The sequence below is a fragment of the Chinchilla lanigera genome, unplaced genomic scaffold, assembly GCF_000276665.1.
Source record: "Chinchilla lanigera isolate Chin_1 unplaced genomic scaffold, ChiLan1.0 scaffold00091, whole genome shotgun sequence".
Lineage (NCBI taxonomy): Eukaryota > Metazoa > Chordata > Mammalia > Rodentia > Chinchillidae > Chinchilla > Chinchilla lanigera.
Window position 1 is genome coordinate 176,554 of NW_004955492.1, and position 22,581 is coordinate 199,134.

At 38.2% G+C, this 22,581-nt stretch overlaps 1 protein-coding gene across 5 annotated transcripts in view; it reads left to right on the plus strand.

Annotated features, from left to right (window-relative positions):
* Larp4b (La ribonucleoprotein domain family, member 4B) overlaps positions 1-21,200 on the plus strand; it is an 83,854-nt gene extending 62,654 nt beyond the window's left edge. For 4 of the 5 annotated variants that reach the window (XM_005404910.2, XM_013504699.1, XM_013504697.1 and 1 more), the window contains 9 exons: positions 825-878; positions 965-1,174; positions 4,216-4,322; positions 4,765-5,016; positions 8,773-8,818; positions 11,464-11,628; positions 14,688-14,812; positions 14,904-15,012; positions 16,305-21,200. In XM_005404910.2, coding sequence (XP_005404967.1) covers positions 825-878; positions 965-1,174; positions 4,216-4,322; positions 4,765-5,016; positions 8,773-8,818; positions 11,464-11,628; positions 14,688-14,812; positions 14,904-15,012; positions 16,305-16,592 — 1,356 coding nt within the window. In that variant the 3' untranslated portion in view covers positions 16,593-21,200. The remainder of the gene's footprint in view (positions 1-824; positions 879-964; positions 1,175-4,215; positions 4,323-4,764; positions 5,017-8,772; positions 8,819-11,463; positions 11,629-14,687; positions 14,813-14,903; positions 15,013-16,304) is intronic. The other variant, XM_013504698.1, reaches the window with a different exon arrangement.
* Positions 21,201-22,581: the final 1,381 nt, after the last annotated feature.

Here is a 22,581-nt window from a genome sequence, read left to right on the forward strand (position 1 = left end):
GAAAGGTTTTGCTGTTTGCGAAGAATTCAGGGACATTTGAACCTAACCATATCTTTCAGTGGCCATCATTGTGTTACAAGGTGCTTTTAAAGATACTGAGAAGTACATTCCTTGAATAGACAGAAGGAGTTAAGATAATTGCTTCCTTGCCCTTAAAGGAAGTTACCTTGTTTGGGACAAGCAGATTAATGAGTGTGAAGTATTAAATGACGCAGATGCTCTTGGCAGTTCAAAAGAAAAGGCACAAGAACCTGAGAGACAGTTCTAATTGCATCTAAGGAATAAAGGAAAAATGGGAACTATGAAGCACCATGTTTGTGGAACTAAGTATGATCATGCTGACCCACTGGAATGTTGTTGTCATTAAATCAGTATACAGAGTTTTTGGAAATATGTAGGGAGCTTAATTTAGATTTAATGTGGAAAAGAATAGATTTGTATATAAATAATGACTTTTGAATGTTCAGTCCTCATCTTTTTCCCCAACCTATGTCAGAACTGTGTGGCCCTAATTTCAAATTAGGAAGTGAGTATTTATTGTTTCCTCTGAGTCAATATACTTATCCTGTGGCCTTAGTAGACTTTTATGGTATCTATTCATACTTTTAAAACAAATTTACATTTGAGCATTTTAGGGTAGGGGGTTTCCTAGTGCGTATGAAGTTATTTTAAGGTACCTGTGACACAGAAGGTCAAGGATCACTGCCTTATGCCCTGTTGACCATTTAACTTTATAGTTCCCTATTTGAGCTGTTGAATTAACTACCACTTTATCTTATTTATAAGATGACTAGAATAGCATTTTGGATGATTTTTGCCCTTAGGCTTACAAATACCTGCGAGAAGAAGTCAAAACTTTTCAAGGAAAGCCAATTAAGGTAAGCAAGATTGTTGGTTATACTTTCTTTATTTTCTAGCCAGTGTTCTTCAGTATTCTAACAAAAAGTTAAATGTTTTCAAACAGGCACGGATAAAAGCAAAGGCAATAGCTATAAACACATTTTTGCCAAAGAATGGATTTAGACCTCTGGACATGAACCTTTATACACAACAGCGTTACACAACATCGTTTTATTTACCTCCAGTATACAGTCCCCAGCAGCAGTTTCCTCTGTACAGCCTGATTACCCCCCAGACGTGGTCAGCAACGCATAGCTATCTTGATCCACCCTTGGTAAATCTTTTTTTTTTTAACCTTGGAATTTACTTAGCAGAAATTTATATTTTAGACATTGTACTGGTGCTCTGAAAATTTTAAAGCCTTATCTAATTGGGGAACCAGATATGTTTGCAGTTTGCTATAGTAAACTTTCAAGTTATGTTGTAGATTTTAAATATAATTGGGTGATAAAAACAGAGCAATATGTGTAAAAACTTAGTACTGTGGTCATGATTTTTGCCCAGTTCATCTCTCCTCCTATCCTGCATTTCCTTGCCTATAAGACACAGAATGCAATAAGAACTCCTGGGTAATTGCTGTCCTTCTAAGCACATTGGCAAGGGAAGATTTGTTAAGGAGAAAGGGTTATTTTAATAGTCCTATAGTCCAGGACAAATAGAATACATGCTGTCTTATAAAGTTTGGTTTTACTTCTCACACTAGCCTTAAACTTGAATTGCTAGTACCTTTTCTACGCTAAAAAGTAAAAATAAGTGCTTATGAAAAAACTCAGGCTAGAAAGGACAAATATGCCAAGAAGATGATAATTATGATAATAGAGCGTATCTATAAAATATCACTAAATTTACAGTTAAGGGTCTATCAGGCATTGTATTTTTACATAAGTTGAGCTTATCCATTTATATAAGATTTTATTATAAGGGGTCAAAGAGAGGGAAGTTTCAAGGGTAAATTTATCCACAAAAGTTTGCAGATGATCATAGATCAAGTTGTGTTTCTGGGCTAAAGCATGGACTGGATATGGGGACAATGAGAGCAAAACTGCTGTTTTCAGGCCAGGTCATACAGGTTTCTTACATGGTATACAAATGTATATGAACTTTTACCTTGTGGCTTGTGGGAGGTTGTCTGATGTTTCTAAGCAGGGGAATGAGGTCATGTAAAAGGTAGGTAGGGACAGAAAAATCAGTTGATAGAAAGTTTCAAAGGGGCCCATAACCCTCCAAAAATCTGGAATCACTACAGTGAAAGCATGTTTGCCATACAAGTGGCTAAAATGCAAAGTTATTTCAGTCTCTCCTCTGTCTCTTCCAAATAGGAAGAAAATGTACTACTTTTAAGAAATATTACTACACTCTATAAAAATGTACCTGTGTCCTTATAGTTCCTCATTACAAGAGAACCTTAAACTAACTGCACTTCTTAATCCCTTGCTATTGAATAATCTTCCTCAAACATGGCTAACTGCCATGCTTTTCCAGTTCCACTCTTCCTACAGTCAGTTACTCCTCCTGTTTCTCTGATCATTTTTTTCCTTGTCTGTAGTATGCTGTCTTGGGACCTTGGGTCAGTTATGGTCTTGACTTTCGTTTTTATATTCAGGGCGCTTTTTATGATAGCCATGTGGACCTGGTCTAGGTATGTGAAATCAGGTCCCTTCATCAAAGCCTTTTCTGTGATTTGAAGCATTGTGTCAGTTGAGCAAAGGTAAAGAGATTGTACCTGTTAATTCCTAGCAAGTTACAGTGTTTAAGTACTATTACACAATTTTATTTTTAAAACTTCTAAGCAAAATTACTCAAGCACCAGAATTCCATATGTAAAATTACAAATGTAAAATAATCAGTCTTACTATGAGTAAAAATCTCAAAAATTTAGACCTGAATATATAGTAGTATCTTACTAGACCTGAATAGTGTAGTATATTTTTAGTATATTTTTTAAAAGTTCATAGAGAGTGATTCTGTTTGATGTGTTGCTTTTGTGTTGCTTTAAATTTTATTTTAAAACTGATGAGTGATAAGCTATTTCAACATCCTCTTTCTATTGTAGCAGTGATGGCAAATCTCTCAGAGCTTTCAATGATACAGACAGCCCACTGCAGCATTCGTGCCACAGGTTTATCACTGCTATATTACAGCTTCCAGTTAACTCTAAAGAGAATTTTTTTTGTCCCCTAATTTTTGAACATGGGCAGCCTTTATCAGTCTTGTGAAAATTTAGGGTGGGGACTAGAGGATTCCATACAACTAAATACCTTTAAAGGAATGTCAGTAACATACAGGGTATGTGATATGTCAAAAGCCAGAAAATTAGTCATCTCCATCTTCTATGTGTCTAAATTTTGAAAGTAGTTGAGTGATGTTTAAATTTCTATGCTTAATGTTTTTAACTTTTTAAGATTATATTTAGGATTATCTTTTAAGGGATCCGTGACTTTTTTTTTTCTTCCAGTACCAGAAATGGAACTCATGACCTTACGCTTGCCAGGCAGGTGCTGTGCCACTGAGCTAAATCCCCAGCCTCGGATCTTTAACTTTTAAAATTTTTCTTCTGAATTTTATGTCAGTATATTTATAGGCCATGTGTCACCTTAGTGTGACTTGGAGAATAATTAACTAATGATCTGAAAATATACTGTTTTTTAGAGCAATACTTCCATGGAAGTAGAGGGTAAAAAATAACTTTCTCAAAGCCTGTGATGATGAAATTAAGCAAAGTTAGTAGCATCAGTATATAAATGCTTTTACATTGAGAACTTTGATGCAATTTATGAAGGTCACTCAAAATAAAAATAATTTTACTTCTGGCCAGGGATAAAAGTAGTGTTATTAGTATCCTTTAGGTTAAGCATTTGGGCGTACTGAGCCAGTGCCTATGTTCAGAACACCATGTTCTCTTCTGGTCTAGGTATGTGAAAGGGTCTGTCCTCTTCTGTTGGTTTCTACATGTGTAAATTTTCTTCTCCATTGTACTATTATGAGGATTAACTGAGATGATGCAGAAAGAGTTCTGATCACCAATCAGGTTATTGTGAGTGCTCAGCAAAGATTAGTCTTTAATAACAATCTTACGCTAGGGATATAGCTCAGTGGCACAAGTGCCTGCCTAGCAAGCACGAGGTCCTGAGTTCGATTCCCAGTACCAAAAAAAAAAAAAAAAAAAACAAAAAACAATCTTACAAAAATGTTCATGCTAACCTTACATCTACTCTTAAGCATAACTTGGAACAGTATGTTTCTGGTAAGAGGAAATTATACTAAGATATTATTGTTTATTTGATAATGTGTTTACTTGTTTCTTAATGAATGTAGGTAACTCCATTTCCAAATACTGGATTTATAAATGGGTTTACATCTCCAACTTTCAAACCTGCAACATCTCCTTTGGCTTCACTCAGACAGTATCCTCCTAGAAGCAGGCAAGTTCTAAAAATGATTCAGTGCTTATCAGCTTCATGTTGCTGTTTTTCTCAGTATCTGTAACTAGATACATTTGACACAGTGCTAATCAAAGGTAACTTTTGAACCATACACCTGCAGTCTGCAAAGACTAAGCATCAAAGTCAGTTGCCTCCATCAAGGAGTAAATTCTTTTCAGAGAAGGCTTTTGGGGCAACTTGTACCATGATTGCATGCCTGATTTTAACTTGGATCTGGGTTAACAAACCAATGAGCTTGTGAACCAAACTAGTGAATTGGGTGACATGATTCTATGTGTTGTATGTTAACTATTCTAAATAATTTTTTTATATTTATTAAATACTGTAGCAGATTTTAGCTTAGATATTTCACATTAGCGTGCTCATTATGTAGTACCTTGACTGTTCTATAACTGAACATATACATACATTTTGTTTATAGGAATCCTAGTAAGTCTCATCTGCGCCATGCGATTCCTAGTGCAGAGAGAGGACCTGGGCTGCTAGAAAGTCCTTCAATATTTAACTTCACTGCAGATCGATTAATTAATGGTGTCCGGAGCACACAGACAAGGCAAACAGGGCAAAGTAGAACACGAATACAAAACGCTTCAGCTTATGCCAAGAGAGATATTGGAACTGGGCGTGTGGAGCCAAGTAGTCTTGAATCTTCTCCTGGTTTAGGGAGAGGAAGGTAAGTTGCTTATGTATTTTGTTGTTTACCTATGAGAAACTATTAACATTTTAAAATTTCCTTACTTTAGTTGTTGTATAATTATTTTCTAATCTAGTTCAGAAAATCAAACTAAAAGCTGGAACCATCAAAAATTTTATATAATTGATGAGAACAATTACTTTCAGAACAGAGGCTTAACTGGATTTTTTTTGGTTTTATTTTTACATGGCATGAAGTTTTTATTCTGAGAGAACAGTAGGTGGAATTGAACTCTTTTTAAGTCATAGTCATTATATATTATTTATAGAGAAATGGAGTTACACAGTTCCCAGATTCCATTATGTGTGCCTGCAGTCTCACCTTGGTAATTGCTCTTGGCTGTCCAGGTCCTGCCTTCATCAGAAGGTGGCTTCCTGGCTTTACCCCACGTGCTTCTAAACTTGCTTGCTTTCTAGCTGGCAGTTGGATATAGTAGACAGATTCAGGAGTTTGATAGCCAGGTAAACCAGTGGCTAAGTTCCATATCTACTGAATTTATCTATCAACAAAAGTTGTCATTATGAATTGGTACCTGTCCTTGGGTATTATTTCCATTTTTGGGTGAGAAGTCTTAACATCCTTGGTATCTCTTGTTGTTACTTCAGGTTGTTACCGTGCATTATGAAACTCAACTTTCGTATACCCACTTCGTTCTCACTGTTTGCTTTGATACACCTTGATCTTTATTCCTTGCTAGTTTATCCTCTGTCATTTATATCACCTTAAAGGGATGAAATTAGAAAGATGCAGTTGGGTCTTAAGAGTTTGTGTCCCTTATGGTCTTAAGTAGGTCATTTCATCCTCAATTATTAATTTGATGAGGATTCTCAGGGTTTTCCTCTGGCAGATGATGAGCAAGCAGTTCATCTTATCTAGGTATTTCCTTTTATCCTATCTTGAAAAATTTAAATACAAATATTTCTAAACTTTTAGTTCATGAAGTATACACTAATGTCTGACCTACAGGAACTCCAAAATTGTTCATTCTTCTTTCTGGTACACTAACAATATACCTCTGAGATACTGCACATTTCACTGCAGAGTACCACAATAAAGCAAATGACACAATAAAGTAAGTCACATGTGGCACGTTTTGTCTCCTAGTGTACATATAAAACTTAACGTTTTCACTATTCTTTAATAGCCTAGTGTGTATATAATAGCATCACATCAAAAAAACATTGTACATACTTTAATTTAAAAAATTTAATTGCCACAAAATGCTGTTTGACCCTTCACCAAGTCCTGATCTTTCTGCTGGTGGAGGATCTTGCCATCAACAGGTGGCTTCCATGTGGTAAAGGTTGGGGTGGCTGTAGAAATTTCTTTAAAGAATGACAGTAGTGAATTTTGCTGCATTAACTATATTTTATAAGAGTTCCCTGTGGCATATGATGTTGTTAGATAGCCTTTCACCCACAGTAAAACTTTGCAGATTGGAGCCAGTCCTCTCAGGACCTAGCTTTACTTATCAGGTAAGTTTAAATAATATTCTAAATGTTTTGTCATAATAACAGCAGTATTCCTAGGGACTTTGCTTTAAAAAAAGATAAAAAGCAACACCTAGCTGGGCATGGTGGTGCACAACTATAAACCTAACACTGAGGGAGGATCAAGCAAGAACAGGATTGAACATCTTAGCCTAACCTGGAAAACGTAGTGAGACCCTATCCCCAAAGTTTAAAAATTGTGCAGGTTATATTGCTCAGTTTAGTGGCCCTGGGTTGAATCCCCAGTACAGGAGCAGGGCTGGGTGTATTCATTAGTTTTATCATGAGATTGTAATGCTTTGGCAACATCTTTAGGTTCCATTTGTAATTGTAGTTCTTTTGCTATTTCTGCAGTTATTTCCTCCACTGAACACTTAAATTCTTCAGAGTCATCTATGAGGAGGGGAATCACCTCCTTCCAGACTCCTGTTAATATTGATATTTGACCCCTTCCCATGAATCACAAATGTTCTTAATTGCATTGATAATGGTGAATCCTTTCTAGAAGGTATATTAAGACTTGAAAGTTGAAGCCAGGTCTGGTGGCACATGCTCATAAGCCCAACTAGTTGGGAGGCTGAGTCAGTAGTCTTGCAAGTGAGACACACTGTCTTAAAATAAAAAGGGCTGGTGATGTAGCTCAGTATTCCCTAGGTTCATTCCCTAATACCTCCACAGAAAGTTGAAATTACTCTTTGATCCAGTGTAGCCATCTCATTTCCTTCAGAGACCTTGTTGATAGGTAATAATATTTTGAAAGGAATCTGGTTTTTTTTCTATCCTGAGCAGTGAGTCTCAATGGTGAGCTTAATAATCATTAAGCCATGTCACAACCAGATGTGCTGTCTTTGTTATTCTATTCATAGCACATGGCAGGGCACAGCTGGTATGATTTGTAAGAGCTGTATGAGTTTCAACATGGTGAATTAGATTTACCTTCAACTTGAAGTAACCAGCTGCTTTGAGAGTCAGCCTGTCTTTGGAAGCCAGGCATGGATTTCTCTGGCAGTGAAACCCTAAATGTCATCTTCCAACAGATGGGTGTTTGACCTACCCTGAAAATCTGTTTAGTGTAGCCATCTCCATTAAAGACCTTCGCTACATCTTCTGGGTAACTTATTGCAGCATGTACAGTCTACTCAGCATTTGCTGATCCAACTCTACTTTTATGTTTTAGAGGCAACTTCTGTCTTTCAGTATCATTCTTTCAGCTTCAAACTTTGCTTCTACATTTTCCTCAGTTCTCTCAGTCTTTCTAGAATTGAAGAGAGTAAGGCTCTTGCTTTGAATTAACCTTTGGCTTAAGAGATCCATGGCGGACAGTAAAGTGAAACCAAAAAAATGAGATTACTTGCTTTCAGTGCAGTTTGAAAGTCAAATAGTAAGAGGAATCCAGAAATAGCCAATCTTGTCTGTAGTGATGAGCTCAACATCTATATAGCCTTGGTGGGATTGTAAGATAGACTGGCCACAGGCAACATGGTTTAATAGAATTGGAACTAGACCATGTGTTATTCAGGGAAACAAGCCACACCAGCTATTTTGATCCTGAGTTGTTCGTCAGGCGGGGTGGGGAGGACTAAGTAATGCAGTCAGTGATGGGATAATGGCCACCAAGCCTGGGGTTAAGTTAAGTTTGGACCTGTTAGAGCCTAGTAGCTTGGGGGAGGGGGTCCATAGAGCCTCTCTACCAAACCTCTGTTGAGCGCAGAAAGCAAGGGATACAAGTTTACCATTCTGATTTAGTTATGCCGTTTTAGGCAAGACCAGCTTATGGTCAGGTGTAAATAAAAGAAACAAATTTATTTCTAATTTTTTTTCCCAGTTTATGTAGTAAAAGATGCAGAGAGCCTTTGTGTTGAAATGATAAAAAGAAATTTTAATGATAAATACACATTTGATGAAACTTGCTACTATTTTAAATGATGCATGTATATAATTTGATACCAGATTTTACATCTTGTTCATGTGTTTATATCTTAAAAATTCTATTAACTATTGTATAAATTCTTTAATACATTTTTTTAATTTACCTTATCTGGACATTTGGTTGAAATGTTTACTATAAATTGTTGTTTAGCTTATTCTTTTTAAAGTTAGACTTTTAGAAGCAAAATTCATTCTTGCAAGATTACAAAGTAATAAAGACTGAATTGATTCATTCTTTGAATATATGAGCATAAATAATATGCTTACTAAGTTTTCCAAGTGAAAAAAAATAATCTTTTGCTTTCCTCTTCTCTAGGAAAAATTCCTTTGGCTATCGGAAGAAAAGAGAAGAGAAGTTTGCAGTGAGTACATAAAGCATATATCATTTTACAAGACATGTAACTCTTAACTCTGTATAAACATGGACGTTAATTAAGTGGATTAAGGTTAAGGCATGAGAAGGAACAGTTCAGAAGATTTTTTCATTTAATGTGATATCCATCAGTAATAAGTGACATTTTTAGTGATGTAAAGAGGAAGAAATTGCAGATTTTAGAAACTGATTACTAATTAGTCTCTCAGTGCTATTCCATAGTATGTAGATACATGTGCTGTAAAATGAGCAGCCAGGAGTTACTCATGCACATACTACAGGCTACGTGGGTATCTGGATCAGTTCTTCAGTGTGGGTAACGGTTGTATATTTTAAAACACAGGAGCTCCTTACCCTTTATCCATGGAAGACATTCTAAAAATGTTCTAATGCTTCCAGTGGATGCCTGAAACAGTAGATGGTAACAAATCTTGTAATTTAATGCCTTTTTCATCTTAACTATGTTCTCACCTCGTACTATGCTTGTAACATTTGTAGTTTGAGGTGCAGCAGCAAAACTAGCAGAAAATTCTTTTTCTTCCTTCTCAAGCTCATAGATAGAAGACTCATTCTCCCTGTAGATCTTAGCAGCTTCAGCATAAAAGTTTTCTTAAGCCAAGAGCTTTCACCATTTCACTTTAAAAGAAGCACTTTATGGCTTCTGTTTAACACATCTGAATTGCCAACATCACTGGTTTTGCACTTTATGACCATTATTAAGTAAAATAAGAGTTGCTTGCACACAAGCTCCAGCAGTGCCACAGTTGAGCTGATAATGGAGATGGCTACCAAATGACTAAGGGGTGGAGAGCATGTGCAGCAAGGGTGCACTGGGCAGAAGAGTGATGCACATCTCAAGCAGTACAGTGTTAGATTTCATCATGGTACTTAGACTAGCACACAGTTTAAAATTTCCAAATTGTTTATCTTTGGAGGTTTTTTCTTTAGTATTTTGGCCACAAGCAGTTAAAGCCGCAGAAAATAAAACTGCCAATAAGAGGGTACCACTGTAACTGGAGCCATTCATTTTTGTCAAGCCTAATTAGCTTCCCGTGTGTAGGAATTTGTTCATCTTTTTTTCATTGAGAACATTGTCTCCCTACTATGTACAAAACATTATTTGCCTTCCGCAATAACTTAAGAATAAACTCAAAAATAATAAGTTTGTGTGCATGTTGAGTAACACATGGTCATTTAGTTTGAATTGATTAAACAGTTTTTCTTAAGGAAAATACTTGCTCTGGCCTAAATTTAAAAGAGGCTGGAAATTCAACACAACTGGTGGCAGATTATTGTGGCGGAATCAGCAGTATGTATAGAAGTGTCTTTAAGGAAGTTACCCAGTGGACTTGCAAGTATAGAATTCCACACCTGAAAATCTGTTAAAAACGATAAAATTCTTGCTTCAGCTCCTTGAGCCATCATGTGTGTGCTTTCTTATCACAAAGATACATTCTCTCTGTTCAGAACTCAGAAATTCTCTTTTTACCAAAGTCAGCCTAGTCTAGTTTGGGCTAACCTTTTGGTAAGGCAGTTTATATTGGTTCCACTTGGAATTAGTGATTCCCTGTGATCATTTAGACCAGCAATGTTGTCTGCATGTCCATTATAAGATGTGTCACACTGTGATGCCTGCCAGGAAACAATCCCATTGCCATTTGTGATTCATCTTGTTTTGTTTTCCTTGTTTTTGTAGTTAGGAACCACCTAGAACAGTGATGGTGAACTTCTTAGAGCTTTCAGTGATAACAGCCCACTGCTGTATGTGTGCCATAGATTCGCCACCACTGACTTAGAAGTTCTAGGAACATTACTCGTGTTACAGTTTTTAATAGAGACTAATACTGATTGTATCTGAATGAGTTTTTAAAAATTTACAGACAAATAATAAATACATGAGCATGTGAACTCAACTAGTAGCAGCATTCATAGCCTATCTGAAAGGCATTCAAATCCTAAAAAATACAAAGGAGTACTGTACCTTCAAAATCAAGCCCCACCTGTAAGTCCTATCATTTTCCAGCTCCACCATACTGCTTCTCTTCCTTCTCCTTAAAAACAATTTGATCAATTTGCTGTGATGGCTCTCTGCTTCTAAAAAGCTCCATTTACCTCAGACACTTGCAGATGTTTGAAGTAAAGTCTCTAAAACTAACTTTCAGGTTATAGTGTCAGTGTATAACTTAGCAGTATGGTGGATTGAGTTTTGTTCATTATGCTAGGTTATAGGGCGCATACAACTGCCAGATGCTTAATAAGCACAAGCCTGCTTTTGAGGGCACACAGCTGGGGAAAGTTAAGCTAACAGCAGACACCTGTACCACTAAAGTCAAGACACAGGGAAGGATGCCAGAAAGAGTGGGATTTCCAGCAGCGTGGATCCATTTTTGTCTTTTAACCTGCTCTCGCCCGAGTTCTCGGATACTCTCTAGAATCTTCTCACGTAGGGAATAATGCTTTCAGCAGAGATTCTGGGAGATGTTAGCTCCTTCAAGTCAGATGGAGCTCAGGGTTATTGGGGCTTTATTTCCAGACTGTTTTTCAGGCTGCTGTGGAAATCAGATGGTTCTTTGCTTTATTCATGCTGTGTCTCTCCACTCCTGTTCGACTTTATGGGGTTTCATTTTGTTGCAGAACAGCCAGACTCAGTCTCCAACGCCACCAAAGCCTCCATCACCAAGCTTCGAACTGGGGCTGTCCAGCTTCCCCCCATTACCTGGGGCTGCAGGGAATTTGAAGACAGAAGATTTGTTTGAAAACAGGCTTTCTAGCTTGATACTAGGACCGTCAAAAGAAAGAGTAAGATTTATATTAGAATTCTAACAGTTGCTGACATTTACTAAGCACTTATTTTGACCAGGGACTTTGAATACTTATAAGAGGCTTGGAGAATTCAAGTAATTTGCAAGAGGCACACAGATATGCAGTGGCAAGGTCGGTGTTGAAGCCAGGGCCAGGCTGTTCCCTTGTTGTGTGTTGAGGTCAGAGGTGGAGTCTGCGCTATGATGTTCTGGATACACTCTCATGAAGGCACTTAGATTGTGTTTTCATTGTTGTTCAGATCTCCTTTATTTCACAGCAGAATGAAAGAGAAAATGTGAATTATACTGGAAATAATATAATTTTTAGTAATCTATATGAGATGAGTAGCAAGAAGCCTGCAGTCACTTTGCTGTAATTCAGTGAACTTTGTGAACTTTGTGGGTTACCACCGAGGATGTTCTTAGTGTGGTGATTACCATCTGAGGAATCAACTGTATTGTACTGTACAGCAGTTTTCAGCTGTATCTATCCATGAGAATCATCCATATGTCTTCTTCCAGTATAAACCACAACTACCCTTTCTACTGTCCCCAGATCTTTGGAGTCAGGATCTCCATTATCTCTGGATTTGGGGAAAAGGTGCTGTTTCACAGCCTAAGTTCAGTACTGCTGTAGTGAATACATTATTTCTGTTATTAGAGCAGTTTTAGGTGAATTTTGCCACAGTATTTTAAGACTAAGGTTAGGTGAAGTGTTCAGTCCTGTTCATATTGGTTGGTAGTAATTGCTCCTATTTTTTTAGTCTTGAGGGTTGTGGGCATTGCAAGATGCTGGTTTTTTTTTTTTTTCCTTTTTTTTTTCCTATTAATGGTTACACATTAGATTTGGCATGTCTTATAAATTATTTTAAGTCTTAAATTTCCATGCAATAATTTCTGAGTTGCTCCCACCATGTGGTGTAGTGTTACCGCATTACTGCACTTGAACAGTCGTGAATTCTGGTTTTCAAGTTTTGCCCTAATGCCCTTGGTGATGGTAAAACAAGAGTTAGGCTTTACCCTGGCTTAAGAAATAGTAGTTACTGCTTTGTACATTTTGAGTTTCTGTGTAAAATTTCTCTTGAAGGAAGAATTGGCTACTTTTAAAAAGCCTGAGCCTAATTCCATGACCTTATTACTTCATCTGCATTGTAGCTACTTAGTGGCACATCTGCACCTGCTTTTTACTGGACACTTGATTATAGAGCTGTAGGGAAGGATTTCAAAGGGATGCAGTCCAGTGCACCCTTAATGATGTAAGGTCTGTGATCACTCACTTAAAACTCCTCACAGTGCTGTAAGGTTATATGTATTTAAGTAGCATCAGGGGGCCGGGGATATAGCTCAGTGGCACAGCGCCTGCTTGGCAAGCACAAGGTCGTGAGTTTGATTCCCGGTACCAAACAAAAAAGCATCAGGGCAAAACATTCCTGAATATCTGCACACTTTTATAAAAAAGGGTATTGTCTTCTTCGTAGTTCTGCTAAGCTAGTGTCCCTCAGCTTGAGCGTAGTCATAAAAGATTCTGGTTTTCAGGCTGGAAAGGGCTCACAGTCAGTGCTTAACTTCTACAAAATATAAGACTATAAATTGTGCCATTCCCTTCCGGACCTCTAGTTCCAATTCATCACTTTATTCACTTCTGAACTTTTAAAATCTACTTTGAACGAGAAGGCATTTTAAGAAAATATTGTCATTTACAATTAAACCCACTGTTTATTTGCTCCCTTGTCTTTCTGAAATTATGTAAGTATGGCATTACTTACAACATGAATAAGATTAAACCTTTGTGAAATAGTTACTAGACATAGGAAGTCACTGACTGGAGTATGAAGATCTGGATTGATTCAGTTGTTTCTTTGTGACCAAAGGCAAATTCTTTTGACTACTCTGTTCCTTCCTTTCCTCACTAGTTAAATTGGAAGGATTAACACACCTGCTTCCAAGGGTTGTTTGTGAATTCAGGTGAGAACTCATATTAATACCTACTACAAGGTACTCAAATTTATGTAGTTGTAGAGGTATCAATTTACTTACTTTGGTTACAAGAATGAGTCATACTGAACTATGTTAGGAATGCCACATCTGGTAGATACTTGAGTGTTGCTTACATGCCAGGATGTGGCAAGCTGGGAAGTTCCAGATGAATGAGATGTGTTTGGCTAGTCCATTGAGAAAATAAGCTTACATATAATTACAATGGAAATACAAAAGAAAGACTCTGGAACATACGCCCAATTCTATAGTGCTCAGAGAAAGAAGGGTGAAGACTCTGTTGGCAAAGGACATACTTGGAGTCTTTTTTTACATTTTTGCTGGAGAAGACTGTCTTTTCCTATGTCCTGTGCTGTGGCTTAGCAGCTTTTCAGTGGGGTACTGCAGTTCTCGTTCTCCTGGAGTAGGATGGACACATAGTTCCATTCAGCACTGGTTAGAGTCCACCCTTCTGAGTCTTTACCAGAAGATGGGAAGCAGGCTCTTATAGGGAAAAATGAACCCTAAGATGGCTATATTTTGCTTTGGGGGAGGGAGGTATTCCAGTGAACATTAAGTCCAAGTCAGCAGGATTTCAGTGCAGGCACATCTCTTAGTGTCAGTGTAAATAACAACATAACCCAGGTCATGACCGGCACATGACCACTGTTGTGTATTTTGGTATAAATGTATGCTGCCACAAGGGCTGGCTGGAGACTAAGCAGCTAAGGACTTCCGTGAGAATGTGTGGGCAGGGCCCTGAGGACTGTGGCACCTGAGAATAAAGGCATGTTCAGACATTTTTCCATGACTGTCTCATCTTCAGTCTCAAGTGAACTTTCCAGTCTGAACTGGTAACACGATAGCTTTGTAGATCTGTTTGAGGTTTCTGTACTTCTGTTAGTTTAGACCCTTACCTTCTTTGGCAAAGATTTGACAAGTGCTTCTTTCTTTACCATGTCATAAATTATTATTGTGGGGCTGGGGATGTAGCTCAGTGGCACAGCGCCTGCCTAGCAAGCGCAAGGTAGTGAGTTCAGTTCCCAGCACCAATAAATAAATTACCATTGTGGTGATTTTCAGAGCCTCAATGCAGATGCAAGTACGAACAGTATTTCTGCAGTGGCTCCAAGAGAGTCTTCAGTGCCGGCTTCCTGTGCTGTATCAGCAACATATGAACGATCCCCTTCCCCAGCCCATGTACCCGAGTGAGTATTGATGTTCTACCAACACTCTGCTGTTCACAGCTTTGACCTATAATGTTGCACAAGATTCTCATACTGGGTGGCATTTTTACAGGGACCCTAAGGTGGTAGAAAAACAGAGGGAAACCCATAGTGTCGACAGACTCCCTTCTGCCATTACTTCAACCACATGTAAATCGGTGCAGGTGAATGGAGCTACCACGGTAAGGATCTTGCACTTGCCTTTCTGTGCAGCAGTCAGTGAGGCTCTGGTGTGGTAAAAAGACACAGGGCTATCCTTGCATTAGCTAATCTCTTTTAATCCAAGTCTAATTTGATGGGGTCTGAGGCTTGTCTGTGTATTGTATTTTCTGTGCAAAACACCCTGAATATTTGCTAATAATTTTCTACCAACTCCTTTTGGTCATTTTGCTGTACCACAACAATGGAATCTCTCTATTTCAATGTGAGTAGATAATGATTTCTTGATTAGTAACAAGATCCTAAGATCCTAACCTCTGTTCTTCCATAGAATTTGTCATCAGTTGAGCATTTGTTCTAAGCTTGTCAATTAACATAAAACTAAGCAAAATAGCTAAAAAGGAGTGAGTCCAGTGGGTTGTGATCTCAGTGAGTCTGGTGGTTTTTGTCTTTGGTGAATCTAACTTCTCTGGCTCTGATTTGTATCATCTTCAGTTTGATGTTGGGTAAGCTGTTATTGTTAAGGTTTGGGAAGTTAGCCATTAGCCCAATGGGTTGAGTCTAAATTAAGATAGTCTTACAGTTTAAAATTACTAAGTTTACAAATGGCTTTTGTTGAAATTTTATTCTTATTTGCTATTTAGCTCCATATACCTGAAACACTGTTACACTTCATTTTGAAATCTTGTCTTCACTATTTTTAAGCACACATTTCCAGTCCTCTGTAGTTTGAGAATTTTTTTAGAAATAATGCATGGCAGTTTGTTGCTTTTTCCCCCTTGTGAGCACTTTGCACTGTTTTGTTTTGAAGGAAGCAGAGCAAGAGAAAGCAGTGTTTGTCTTTCTGGGTGCATCATGGTGGGGTGTCTTAGGCTTCCATGTTGCCCAAGAATGCTTAAAGGCACTTATATCTTTTCTAACTTTAGCCATTTTAAAAAACTATTTCTAGCTGGGCATGGTGGCGCATGCTTGTAATCCCAGCACTTGGGAGGCTGAGGCAGGAGGATCTTCGCAAGTTCGAGACCAGCCTGAACTACAAAGTGAGCTCAAGGCCAGCCTAAACTACATAGCAAGACCCTGCCTGAGAAAGACCAAAAAAAAAAAAAAAAAAAAAAACTATTTCTAGAGAGTTTTGGTGGGAAAATTGTATTGCAGAGAGGCCAAATCATTGATTTTTATGAACTTTTAAAAGTAAAAACCCCTGTGATGATGGAAATTTACTTAGAATTGAACCTTTACTTATTTTTGTCTTAATTTCCCTTGTCAACCCTGGAGATGTCACTTGTGCATATAATCACTTTTAATCTGTTTTCAGGAATTACGAAAGCCCAGCTATGCAGAGATTTGTCAGAGAACAAGTAAAGAGCCTCCTTCCTCCCCATTGCAACCACAAAAGGAACAAAAGCCAAACACTCTTAGTTGTGGGAAGGAGGAAAAGAAGCTTGCTGAGCCGGTGGAGAGATACAGGGAGCCCCCTACCCTCAAGTCCACTCCTGGAGCCCCCAAAGACCAGAGGAAGCAGCCTGGGCGCCGACCCTCACCCCCAGCTGTTGGGAAGCGTCTCATCAGAGAACAGAACACTCCCCCAAAGTCTCCTCAGTGAAAACTGTATGCCTGGGAGGGTCATGAAGAGCTGTATTAACCACAGAAAAACTCTTCCCACTCAGTACAAGAATGAGTCGCTGGTTAGGAGCTTGCAGTGTTTGAGGCCCATGGGATGCCTGCAAGTTATTTTTCTGTAAGTCAGATTGTCCCCCCTCTTGAGAAAAATCTATTTTTCAGGATTTAATTAATATAAACCTTACTTTAGGTTGGTGCTTAACTGGAGGTGATGCATAAGTCTGATTTTTTTTCCAGATAGAAAATGCATTTATCTTAACAAATTGATATTTTTTATTAAGCCTCCATGTGGCTCTGAATGCAAGCTACACATAGTTTTTCTAAATTAAAGGAACTATGCTACATCTTTTTTTTTTTTTTTTAGTAACTGGTCTGCAAGTGCATATCTGCAGCTATCCCAACAGTTGGATGAAGGCTGATGGTGCTGACAGAGCAGCCTCAGCCTTGTAGAGGAAGAGGCTGGCAGTGTCAGGGCACCAACACACTGGCATGAGAGCTATGTTCTCATATAAGCCTTTAGTAGGGCTTTTGTATAAATGGTCATTTTTTGATCCTGGTAGAATGAACCTGTGGAGAGCATCCTAGGAAGATCAAATACCTTTGAGTTTTGATGTACTGCAAGCAAGTAACCAGCTTCTCACTTCAGTTTCAAGAGGCTATTATGTAAAATAAATTCAAAGCACATTGTGAATAGAACATAAATGAAAATATAAACTTTGTTGCCCACTGACATTTTACCACAAAGTTAAACTACAACGTTACAATGTTATTTCAATCCCTGCAAGCAGGATACCTGGCTCCCACCCTAGTGTGCCTGCTTCTGGCACATTTCTACCCATGTCCTCCCACCCCTACCCCATCCCGTCACTCTCAGAGAGAGTCCACATCTTAGTCAGCTCCATGTGGAGTCTTCCTGTACCTCTGCATCAGCACATGGATTGAAAAGTATGCAGCCATAAGAGAATGGTGTTTGTGGTTTTTCTCCCTCTTTGGCTGGTGGAGGACAGAAATTCCTGCTCTTTTTACCTCTAAGACGAGGGTCTCATTGAGTCACTTCTAGAAGTGCTATGCTTCTGAAGAAAAGGATGCACTAAAGTTAGCAAGTTTATAATAAAGTTACATATAAATTATTTTGTTTTAAAATGCCTAAAATTTTTCTTTTTAAGTATTCTAAGTAGCAGACATGAAAGTATTTCCTGCTAAATATAACCATATAGTTTATTCCACAAAATGTTATTTAACAAGACTGAGGGTTTTTTTTAAAAAAATTATTTCCATCCAATATTTAAAGACTTGAATTTTATTTAAACTTGAAAATGACTTTGCCTTAACTTTTGTATAAGACAGCTTAGAGCTCATGGAGACTGGCCCCTGGGTTGGCAGGAGTGGATCAGAGTTACTCAGTTACCGTGTGGATCTCTTGACGTTAGTTTTGCTGAGTAAGCATACTGTAGTGCAAGAACTAGCAGTAGTTTTTGTAATATACTTAAAGATCTTCAACAGTTGATCTTTTTTCAGATTGTTGAAAAATCCTGTAAATGCAAATAGTCAATACTGTATTAAATATGTGCACTTGGGAGTGTGCTTTGCCTGTACATTTGTAAATAATCAGAACATATTAAAAGGTACCCTACAGAGAAAAATCTGATAAAAATTATTGATATATTATAAATGTTGCTGTTGAGCTGGATGTAGATAAACTAAATGTTGTGGTTTGAATATTTTAATTTGTTGAGGTTTTTTTTTTTTTTTCTCTTTCTCATACTGGTATGTTGAACTGATTCTGCCTCTGCTGCAAAAGGGAAATGGAAAGTCTTATTAAAAGCCTTTAGATGTTTTCATACTTTAAAAAAACATATAAATATGTACTAATCATACCTAATGTGAAAGGGTTTTGAAGCATTATACAAAAAGCAGAAACTGGCAGGATCTTAAAGTGAAAGTAAAAAAAAAAATCATCTGCTAATTAAAGCCACATGCCTCTAAGTGATTTAACCTGCCAGAGGAAATCATACATGCCAGATATATTTGACCATTTCCATTAGAGCAGTTATCATATTCAAATATACAAAAATTTACATAATGCTAATATGGTTTGAATGCCTCTTAAAAGAGCATGGGAATTAATTTCTTTATAATTGTCAGATTGAGAAATAAGAAGTAATTGATTTCTTAAACTCACAGATACTGTAAAAGCTGGAAGGGCAAGCTCTGAGACCCAGGGTCCTTCAGGGCACATTTCTGCTAGAGGAGGGGCCAGGGCACTATCAGCCTTTCTCATCTCCAAGTCACAGTGCCACAAGGTGAATCCTTGGTTTTTAATAACAAACAATCCTTTCCCTAAGGTGAGAGCATTGTAGGTGAGGTGTGTGCGGTTAGAGCCAGCTGTAGATGCTCACTTTGTTGACCAAAAGTGTCAAGCTCAGCAGCTGCACACAAGAGAGCAGGTGGGCACGTGGAGTACCAGTCATCATGGGAGGTGCTGTTCTGGGGCCCTGCTGCCATCTGGACAAGGTCAATACACTGTAGTTACTGCTTAGCTAGTGACAGTCTGCCAGCAAGAGCTGAAACCTTGCTCAGATGTGGTTTTTAAAGCACTCTTTTTAATTAAGCAAAGATGATATGCCAGAATGCTATAGGCAATGTCAAAACCAACAAAAAAATTATTAATTACTTTGAGATTTTCCACTCAGAAAAAAATGGGAGTTATCACAATAGGAAGCTGTGAGGGCGCATGCAGACTGTTGCTGTGTCACATATAGCTAATGACGTGTGGCTTTCCTACTTTTTTTTAAAAAGAAAGTCTACTCATTCCTTCCTTTCAGCAGTATCTCAATTTATCAGTTTAGAGATACAGCAGTCACAAGTGACATTTTTAACTTGTAAAATTGTGTGATAATACTTATTTGGAAATATAGGAATAAGAATCTGGCCCATGTCACCAGACATGAATTTGAGTAGTTGCTCTCTAAGAGTTGGTGTCATGATGTGTCTGATCAGTCCCTCCTGTCACTGCATCACTGGTTGCCACTACTGGGTGGCCAAAAAAAAAAAAAAAAAAAAAAGTCTTACATTGCTGTATTAGTCAGGATTTCTGCAGTTTACATTTTAAAACTGGTTCAGTGTATCACAGCAGTTGACTAGTGGTGCATACCTGTCTTCGTGTCCCCTTCATTGAGCTGTAGTGGGTTTTGTGTGCTCTGTAGCCTGTTACACGGAAAGCAGCAGACAATCGAAGATTTGAGGAGCACTAGCCGCTGCCAAGTCACAGAGTAGGAGTGTAATATGGAAGCGTTTTTGAGGGGTTTTGTTTTTGTTTTCATTAAGACTGGAATCAAGCTTACATGTAAACTATTGGTAATTTAAGTTTCCTTTTGTGTCATTCAGTGTAAAACTGTCTAATTTGAAAAAAATGTAGGTTATGAAAAATAAAGATTTAGGCACTGTTCGGTTTTTCTTTTGATTTTTTTAATTAAAATTTTCTTCAAGAATGTCTCTCTTTTTTAAATGATTTTTTTTGTCCATTTCCATCCGTGTGCTTGAGAAAAATACATGGGTGTGTCCACACTGAGTTGTAAAGGGTTCCCATGCCCACATGTAAATTGACTACAACCTAAGGATTTTACTCCTTGTTTGTTAAGGTGTACAGAGTGAGCATTATAATCAGGTGTTCATGGAAACCATCAGCCCAGAAGTACTACAAAAATATCCCTGGGTCAAGATTCTTAATTCTTTCATAAAATGGCAATGCCTGTGTTACCATGTCTCCATCAGAGTTGATGATGTTGCTGTGGTTTTCAGATCATAAACAAGTCACATCTCACCAAAAAAAAAAAAAAAAATTGACTGACTTATAAGAAGTGGTGATGCCAGCACATGCAAAATGCTACAGATAGGTGAGACTTCATAGTATGTTCTTAATGTAGTGGACAAAGAGCTTGATACAGATGTTTTTTCTTCTGTGAACTGCCTTTTGCATGTATGTTTCCCATTTTTGTACTGGATTACCTTTTTTTTATTGATAATTTATCTTCTGAGTTTTAGTCCTTCGTTATATATTACAGATATTTTCTCTCAACCTACCAATTGTCAGCTTTATTTATGGTAGTATCTTTTATAGTTTTTAATATGTAGTAAAACTTACCAATCTCTTTATGATTTGAGTCTTGGTCTCGTTTAAGAAGTGTAGATGGTATTTTAAATCCAGCTGGAATTTTGATTGTATATGTGTGTGTAAACCTGAGGTAGGAATCCAGTTTCACCTTTTGCCGTAAGAAAAGTTTATTCCACTATCACTAGTTTGTTATTTCTCTGCTGTCAGTAATAACATTCTTGTTACTTAAGTGTAACCACCGCCTGTGTGCCTGGGTCTTTGTCTGGGAGCTTTACTCTTTCGTGGCTATACTTAGTTTCTGTACGTATTGACGTCACAGTGTTTAATTCACTGATCATTCTGCATTTCTTGGTAGAATTCATGGTTGTGATAAATGTGTTCCATGAGTTATGCCCAGGTGAAACACCGTCACAACTCCTGTCCTTAATACACTGGCTTCAGTACCATACATGCTCAATAAATTTTTTTAGTACAGTACTTGTTGATTATACATTCTTTGTACACAGTGCTGTCCTCAGAAATGTATTAAATAGGTTGGGCTTTTGGTTTCTGTTGCCGCAAAACAAACCACTCCAAAATTTGGTAGGTTAAAATGACAGCCATATCTCTAGATTGGGCTGTGGCCTGCTGAGGTTGTATGTCTAGAGTAGGAGGAAAAGTAAGCTGTGTTATTTTCACGGCTAGGGGACACATGCAAGAACCAGTTCTTATTTTTACATTCTTTCTCTCCACTCCTGGTTCAGGTGTGGAGAAGTAAATCTGAGAAGGAAGGGTATAGCAAGTTTGAGATGACTTAGCCAGAGACTACACCATTCAGTTCTCAGTGGTTAGAGAATTTGTGTCCTTCTGAGTCAGGAGTGAGAGACATGTAGGAGCTGGACAGGCTGAACCGTGCTTCATGGAGGTGGCAGTGCAAGGGCAAGGTTGGGAGGTGCTCACGAGCCTGGCAAGGGCCAGGTATCTGGGTAGTCCTGTGGGAACTGAGGAACATTTGAGTGAGTCCCAGTACAGGATGGTCCGCTGTACCCACAGAGGGTCAAGAAGGCTCTTTGTAGTGGCTAAGTGAGGAATGACCATCAGCCCCTGGACCAGTAAGTGGGAGATTGTGACGCAGCCCCATCTTGAGTTTCCAGATGCTCAGTTCAGTCCAGTAACCAGGTTCTGCAAAACAACTTACTAGATAAGTGTATGCCTTTTGTGCCGGGTTAATGTGTAGGTGCATATGTTAATCATGCTGTGTAAAATAGCAAATTTTACTAAGAAAAGCAGGTGAACTCCAAAGGTAGAGTCATGCCACAGTGGTTTTTCCTAACTGCTCTCTTGTAATGGTGCTCTGTACTTTGGCATGGCCATAGGGAGAGAACACATTACAACCTGATTTCTAGCTGGTTGAGGTGGTTCACACCTGTAATCCCAGCTGTTCAGGAGGGGGAGACAAAGATTGCAAGTTTAAGGCAGTTTAGCAAGATCCTATCTCAAATTTTTAAAAAATAGTGCTGGGGATGTAGCTGAAAGAACACCCTGGGTTTGATCCCCAGTCCTGTGGGGAGGCTGGCATGATACCTGGCTATCCCAGGACTACTAAACTGAAATTGGTAGGCCTAGAAATTTTAAGGCTCTCAAATGATAGCTCTGAATGAAGAAGTTGGAGGTAATCTCAGACAACTATAGCTGGTTGTGGTGGCACATGCTTGTAAACACAGCACTCTGGGAGGCTGAGGTAGGAGTATCACGAGTTGAAACCCTGCCTGGGCAATTTTGCAGCTTACCAAGTCCATCTCAAAATTGTAAAAGGGGTTAGGGGAAGTTGGGGATGTAGCTCAGTGTGAAGGGCCTGAGATCAATCCACAGTACTTAA